Source organism: Phalaenopsis equestris, unplaced genomic scaffold, assembly GCF_001263595.1.
Source record: "Phalaenopsis equestris unplaced genomic scaffold, ASM126359v1 Scaffold000022, whole genome shotgun sequence".
NCBI lineage: Eukaryota > Viridiplantae > Streptophyta > Magnoliopsida > Asparagales > Orchidaceae > Phalaenopsis > Phalaenopsis equestris.
This window is the reverse complement of record NW_018164464.1, coordinates 807,393-815,571: the sequence shown is the minus strand read 5'-3', so window position 1 is coordinate 815,571 and position 8,179 is coordinate 807,393. Positions and strand designations below refer to the sequence as shown.

General features: G+C 31.9%; 2 protein-coding genes across 3 annotated transcripts in view; one reads left to right on the top strand and one right to left on the bottom strand.

Annotated features, from left to right (window-relative positions):
• Positions 1-4,447, top strand: part of LOC110018425 (65-kDa microtubule-associated protein 3-like) — a 75,804-nt gene extending 71,357 nt beyond the window's left edge. The window contains exons 10-13 of the mRNA XM_020715735.1: positions 2,570-2,643; positions 2,716-2,790; positions 3,116-3,353; positions 3,700-4,447. Coding sequence (XP_020571394.1) covers positions 2,570-2,643; positions 2,716-2,790; positions 3,116-3,353; positions 3,700-4,046 — 734 coding nt within the window. The 3' untranslated portion in view covers positions 4,047-4,447. The remainder of the gene's footprint in view (positions 1-2,569; positions 2,644-2,715; positions 2,791-3,115; positions 3,354-3,699) is intronic.
• LOC110018429 overlaps positions 1-8,179 on the bottom strand; it is a 53,432-nt gene that overhangs the window by 5,823 nt on the left and 39,430 nt on the right. The window lies entirely within an intron of this gene.

The window sequence follows — 8,179 nt, the reverse complement described above, 5'->3', positions numbered from 1 at the left end:
AAGAATATTAGGAATCATTGTAGTAGAATTAGATGAGGTGCTTAAAAGACAAATAAAATTATTTTCATGAGTAAATATTAAAATTTCAAGATTTGGAATATTCATGAAGAACTAAAATTTATGTGAGATAAAGTAAAAAACACTATTAAATATATGGCAAAAAATGTACTTGGAGAAGCAAAAGAAAAACCTTGGGGAATGAAAAGAAAAAATTTCTATAAATAAAAATAGTTACTGGTGGAATAAAATGTGCAAGAAAAGATAAAAATATAAGAAGTTATATTATAAAAATTTATTAAATATAAAAACCTTAGAGAACTAGGAAAAATATAAAATGGTCTGTATGGAGTTTAAGAGAACAATATAAACTAGTCAAACAAAGAGAAAAGAAAATTAAAGATTTAACTCAAGTAAAGTGTATTAAAGATGAAAATAAAAAAATGTTTTTGTTACAAAAAGATATTCAACATAAGCGAGTAAGTTATTTTGATAAACTCTTAAATGAAGTTTCTGAATGTACAATCAATCTTAATAATCTTAATATCGTTAATAATAATAAAATGTTTTATTATTACCGTCGCATTAGTAAAAAAGAAGTTGAGAAGGCTTTAATAAAAACCAATGGTTGAAAGTGTGTAGAACCTGATGATATCCCAATTGAAGTGTGAAAATATAGAAGAGATTTGGGAGATTATAAAAGAGATTTGGGAGATTCTTGGCTTGCTAAACTTTTTAATATTATTTTAAAAACTAAAAAAATGCCCCAAAAGTGGAGGAAAAGTATTTTGATTCCATTTTTAAGAATATTTGATGCCATTTTTAAGAATAAAGGGGATGCACAAGAGTGTGCAAATTATAAAAAAATTAAGTTGATGTGTCTTACTTTAAAATTATGGAGAAGAGTAATTGAACATAGATTAAGACGTGACACAAAGATTTCTCATAATCGGTTTGGATTTATGTCGGGCAAGTCTACTATGAAAGTTATACATTTATTGAGAGGTTTGTTAGAGTAGTACAAAGAGAGTAAGGAGGATCTACAAATGATTTTTATTGATTTAGAAAAAGCTTACGATAAGATTCGAAGAAAAGCTTTTTAGAGAGTTATAGGAAAGAAAGATATTGATATGACTTATATTCATATCATTAAAGATATGTATACTATAGATGGACTAGAGAAAAAGCTAAGGAAAAACTTGAATTATGGTGGTCTATATTGGAGTCTAAATGCTTTCATTTGAGTGGAACTAAAACTGAATACATGGAATATAATTTTAGTAGTAGTAGCTCTAGCAACAAAGTTGTAACTATGGGTGATACAATTTTTAAAAGGTGTGAATGCTTTAGATATCTCGGGTCTATTGTTCAAAGTGATGGTGATATAGATAAGGATGTTATTTGTAGAATCCAAGTTGGTTGGTTGAAGTAGAGGAATGCTTCGGGCTTATTGTATAATTGAAAAGTATTGCTCAGACTGAATATGAAATTTTTTAAGATTGTTGGTGAGACCTGCAATGCTCTATGACGTTGAATGTTGGCCTTTAAAAGAGAAACATAAAACTAAGTTAAGTTGTCGAGATGAGAATGCAATGCTCTTTGTAACTATGGGTGATGCAATTTTTTAAAAGGTGTGAATGCTTTAGATATCTCAAGTCTATTGTTCAAAGTGATGATGATATAGATAAGGATGTTATTAGTAGAATCCAAGTTGGTTGGTTGAAGTGGAGGAATGCTTCGGGCTTATTGTGTAATAGAAAAGTGTCGCTTAGACTGAATAGAAAATTTTATAAGATGGTGGTGAGACCTGCGATGCTCTATGACGTTGAATGTTGGCCTTTAAAAGAGAAGCATACAACTAAGTTAGGTGTTGTCGAGATGAGAATGCGATGCTCTTTGTAACTATGGGTGATGCAATTTTTAAAAGGTGTGAATGCTTTAGATATCTCGGGTCTATTGTTCAAAGTGATGGTGATATAGATAAGGATGTTATTAGTAGAATCCAAGTTGGTTGGTTGAAGTGGACAAATGCTTCAGGCTTATTGTGTAATAAAAAAGTATCGCTTAGACTGAAGAGAAAATTTTATAAGATGGTGGTGAGACCTGCAATGCTCTATGACGCTGAATGTTGCCTTTAAAAGAGAAGCATAAACTAAGTTAAGTGTTGTCGAGATGAGAATGCTTAGGTGGATGAGTTGCTTTACACTTAGAGACAAAATGCAAAATGAATATATTTGTCATAGGGTTGGTATAGCTCCAGTGGCAGACAAAATTAGAGAGAGTCGTCTCAGATGGTTTGGTCTCATCAAACATCGACCATTTGATGATCTGATTAGGAAAGTAGATGTTTTAGAACTTGAAAATTTTGGGCATATTGTATAAAAAAATAATTTTAATTTATTAGAATTAAATGAAAATATGACACTCAATAGGAGAAAAAGGATTCATGTAGCTGACCCCACCTAGTGGGATAAAGGTTTGTTGTTTTTATTGCTATTGTTGTTCCTAGACAACTAAATACTTTATTTTGAAACATTTACTTGGGCCATCACTTATTTTCCATCACTCTTAGGAATTCTGGAGGCTTTATGCAGCAAAATCATAGCATGGGAGGAAGAAAGAGGAGCAGAATTTACATATGATGGTGTAAGATTTTTATTGTTCATCTTCAATTTTATGTTTTCTTATTATTGATTTACATTGTTGTTGTCGTTGCAGGTTCGCCTTTTGTCAATGCTAGAAGAGTATTCTTTCGTCCGACATCAAAAAGAGCAAGAACAAAAGCGGCAGAGAGTATACTTCTTTCCTTGAAAACATTTGGGAAATTTACATTAAGTACACAATTCTTTATGTATTTACTCATCTCACACCTAAACTTTCATATTTAAATATATATACTATATCGGCGCTTTAAGAACTATGTATAAAAAAGAATATTTCACTTTTAAAAATTGATGTCAGTGCTATTTTTGACGTGATGTTATAGAAGATGTTTGTAAATATGAAAGTTTAGGTATAAGATATGTAAATACATAAGCATTGAGTGCTATATTATATAAATATAAATTATATGAAGCGAAGTTTTGCAGCATTATCATGCACCATAACTTATTTTCAGGATCAGAAAAAGCTGCAGAGCCAGTTTCTAGCTGAGCAGGAAGCAATTTTTGGATCGAAACCGAGTCCCTCGAAGCCGCAGGGCTCGAAAAAAATTCCTAGAAGAACCTCTTCAGGATTTACAAGCCGAAGATTGTCCTTAGGAGCAGCAGCGATGCAACTAATGAAACCTGATTTTCCTTGCATTAAAGCAACAACCTCAACAAAGAGAGGAAATGAGTTGACTTTTGTTTCTCCTGGTTTGTTCCTTCAAACTTCATCCAAAAATATCAGTTTTGTTTGACAATGATTTTTGCTGCTTTGATTTTAAAAATTTGAGATAAAAAAACATTTGGGAAATTTGCACAAACGGCTAAACCTAACTTTTTTACATTTATCCCACACAAATCTTTTACTCACATAAAAAATATCATTATTTTGACTTTTAAAAAGTCAGAAACACCTTGTCATACATAGGTAAGTTGGCATATATATTTAAAAAATTGAAGTTTTGGCATTAGATATGTAAATACATAGCAATTGAATGGTATATATGTAATTCTTCCTTGATTTTAATTGCTAATTACTCAAACTTGGATTCCCCAGCCAAGAAAGGAGTATTGGAGGCAGGGATTCCAGCAAGGTTCTCTTCTTCTAATTCAGATAACATGAATTCCTTCCAATCCAATCCGCCTCGAAAGTCTTTCGGCGTCATGAACACAAGCGCTCAGCATTCTGAAACACCCAGGAAGCCATTTGCGCTCCTTGGTCCAGCCAATGTTGTACCATTAACTCCTTCCCAGGAAGAAGAAAATCAACTGATCTCAATAGCTCCAGGAACAGTGCTGAAGCCCATGGAGATCGTCGCCACCCCAGCAACCTTTCTAAGAGTTTTGGATGAGAAGGAATACTCCTTTGAAGAAAGAAGAGTTGCAGTTTACCAGAGAAGATAGAGAGGAAGGAGACGAAAGCTGCTCTGTTCTTCAGTTTATCAGAGAAGATGAGGATGTGTTCTGTTCTTCAGTTTGAATTTGAATTTTATGTGGCTTTTATATGGAGTTACCGTTAGCTCCTTTCAATGCAATCTCATCAGATTAGTTTAATTTAGGCTGTGATAGGTGAATAATAGGGTCGGCATATGATGATTCAATTTGTAGTCCATGCCAGGCTGATAATGTGCTATTCGAGTGAGGCTCAAGCTCGGGACATCAGGGGACTTATGACGCCATTGCCAATCAAAGTGCCAACTAGTTCGCACATATGATGGCTCGGTTTTGCTTGGGATGGACTTAAAAATTGGATTTTTTTGCTTTTTTTATTATATTTATATGATATGAAATATGTGATTTTGATTTGGGAGAAATGTAAAAATAATGAAGACATTTGTTGTGAAATGAATGACATATTAAGAAAAATAGTAAGATTTTTCTTGTGCAATCTATATAATAAATATTAAATTGTGCATATTGAATATTTTGATATTACTGAAAATTGATGGCATATAAAGCTTACTAATACTTTTATGAAATTTATTTGTAAAATATTTTATAAGTAATTATAATTTTAGAAGATAAATGTTTATAGGCAATGAGAACATTTATATAACTTTATCACTGTAATAATACTAAAATTGAGCATATAAAACTATTTGGTTTGTTGAAAAAAAATGCAATATAAAAGAAATGGGGTGAAAGTAGATGTGGTGCATTAAAAGGTAAACTTGTAATTTGAATGAATACATTGCAAATGCATAAAATGATAATTTTGTATTTGGGCGAGTACAATTAAAAAGAAAAGGGGTGCAATGACAATGGGTGCAATGACCACTTGTTGTCTATCATCACCCACAATTACCACCACAATAGATATTTGACAAATTTAAAATATACCACTTTTGCAAAGTATTGGCCATAACCACTTGTTGTCTATCATCACCCACAATTGCCACCTCTAGTAGTTGCTCACCGCTAGTTACCCACCACCGAATGTTATTCACATAACATCGGGAGCCTGACGCCATCTCCTCATCATCTACTGTTAGACACTTGTCATTGTTAGAGGCAGCACTTCACCTATAACCCCCACCGTCACGCTATTAGGTGTCAAAACCACATGTCAACCGAAAATCAATGCCCGCTCATTACGCACTTTCACTGACCACTGGATTTTGTATTACATTTGTAGTATACCACCCAAAAAAAAAATTATGCGCGAGTGATGATATAATATAATTCATTTTCTTACATTATTCCTTTTATGATATAATTCTTATTTAGCAAAATAAATGGCACCTAAGAATTTTTTTAACAAATGATAGCAATGTAACATTAATAAGTTTACCATCTATCATAGACCTAAGTGAAGATGTGGGCACAACCCATTTAAAAATCGGTAATACTGTGGACATGCCTCACACACACACACACACACACACACACACACACACACACACACACACACACACACACACACACACACACACACACACACACACACACACACACACACACACACACACACACACACACATATATATATATATATATGAGGAAGGTAGCTCTTAATCTATGCCTACAGATATAATGACCACATGCTCTAATTTGTCCTTAGTTCAATTAAATATGGGTAAACACATGAGAGCATACATAAGTTTAAAAGGGTTTTACATCTTTGTATGATGAGGAAGAACTTTCAATTTAAAGGGAAAAAAAAAAGAGAAATGTATGATATATTCATTAATATTTAGAGATATATTCATGGAGCTTGAAAGCAATGAGAGTGATAAACTCAACTATATTGTAGAACAAAAGCCATGATTTAGAGCATAATTGAATTATAGATATTAAATAATAATAAAAAAACTAAGAGCAAGCTTAATCATAACTTATTAGACATGCACTCAAGAAGAAATTTGATAAATTTGACACTAATTAGAATCTAATAGAAGATATATTATTAGATGTGAAGAAGGATTACAACCTTGATTTGTTTTAAGAGAAAGCTTGATGAAATCATGAGCAAGCTATCATATATGTATAAGGTCCCTCAAAGTTATCACACCTAGGGTCCGGAAGGCGGTACAACCACCCAATCACTAAATATGTTTAGTATTATTCAAAAGGAAAAAAGATTGTAGACCCAAGCAATAGCTAAAACAAGCAATAAAATATGGATTTTATTTAATTTTATAAAAAAAGAATAAATTAACTCAAAGAAAAATAAGAAACTTACTGAAATAACTACACAAATCCCAAAAATAAAAAAACACTAATAAAAATGCCAAAAAGTAAATCTAAAGATGTAATGCGTGTTCTATGGAGACGACCCTCTAAGTAACTGAATGAAACATACTATGCAAAAATATTAACGAGTGAGTTTATTATCTATACTCAGCAAATAATTATTATTTATCCAATCGGAACCAACAAGGAATTATATCATGCAATATGAATAATAAAAGGGAAATAATTTGTAAAAAGAGTATCAAATACTTATGACAATGAAAATGAGTGACTTAAACACGTGCACTTCTATGTAAACATTTACATTTCAAAATATAATGCGTTTATACACATAAGATTTAATAATCTTTTAATAAAATGAAAAAAACTAAGACAACAATCCTACAAAAATCCAATGATTTCTCCATGACCCATCGACCTTGTTAGCCACAATAGTAATTTATTGCAGACATAATAATAATATAATATTAGACATATTTCATACATTATAATCAAAGCATATGAATATAACTAAAACATGTCTATCAATATTTATATATAATTATTAATTTATAATAATGAGATTTAATGCATTAAAATAATAGCAAAATAATACTATTGTAAACACAAGACAAAAGTAAGTAAATAGGACTTTATGCAGTATTAAAAAATAATTAATTACTCATAAAATTCATATGAACAAGAAATAAAATATATTGTAGATATATTAACTCAATTTGAATGGTACAACTGGCAAACTTACAATTAGCAAGTAATCCAATACAAGTAGCAAAAAAAAATCACCCTAACAATGAAGTGGGTATCTATCCATTAATAAATAACAACTACTGATTTCAAGACTGGAAATAATGCTTCGAATATTTTGTGGTTCAACCAGTGTCCTACACAGATCAAGTTCTCAAGAGTTAACAATTATTTATACACACACAAACACACACACCCCGTGCACGTGCTTGTGTGTATTTGAATTAATTAATAATAATTATTATTAGTTATATTACAACAATAAAAACAACAAAGCCTTAATCCCACTACGTGGGGTCGACAACATGAATCATTTTTCTCCATTGCGTCTTATTTAGTGTCATATTTTCATTTAGTTCTAGTAAATTAAGATCATTTTTTTTACAGCAAGCCCAAGTCTTCCTAGGTCTACATCTTCCTTTCTTAACACAAGTCGAATCTAAAATATCTACTCTTCTAATCGGATCATCAGATGGTCGACGTTTAATGTGATCAAACTATCTAAGGCGACTTCTCTAATTTTGTCCGTCACATGACCTACACCAACCCTATCACGAATATATTCATTTCGCATTATGTCTCTAAGTGTAAAGCCACTTATCCACCTAATCACTCTCATCTCGGCAACACTTAACTTATTATTATGCTTCTCTTTTAAAGGCCAACATTCAGCGCCATATAGCATTGCAGGTCTCACCACCGTCTTATAAAATTTTCCTTTCAGTCTAAGCGGCACTTTTCTATCACACAAAAGGTCTGAAGCATTCCTCCACTTCAACCAACCAACTTAAATTCTACTATTAACATCCACATCTATATCACCATCGCTTTGAGCAATAGACCCAAGATATTTAAATCGTTCACACCTTTTAATAATTTGATCACCCAAAGTCACACTTTTGTCACTAGAGCTACTACTACTAAAACTATATTCCATGTATTCAGTTTTAGTTCTACTTGAATGAAGGCCTTTAGACTCCAACGTAGACCTTCATAATTCAAGTTTTTCCTGGGCTTTTTCTCTCGTTTTATCCATGAGAAGGATATCATCAGCAAAAAGCATACACCAAGGTTACATCCTCCTGTAGATGTCCAGTAAG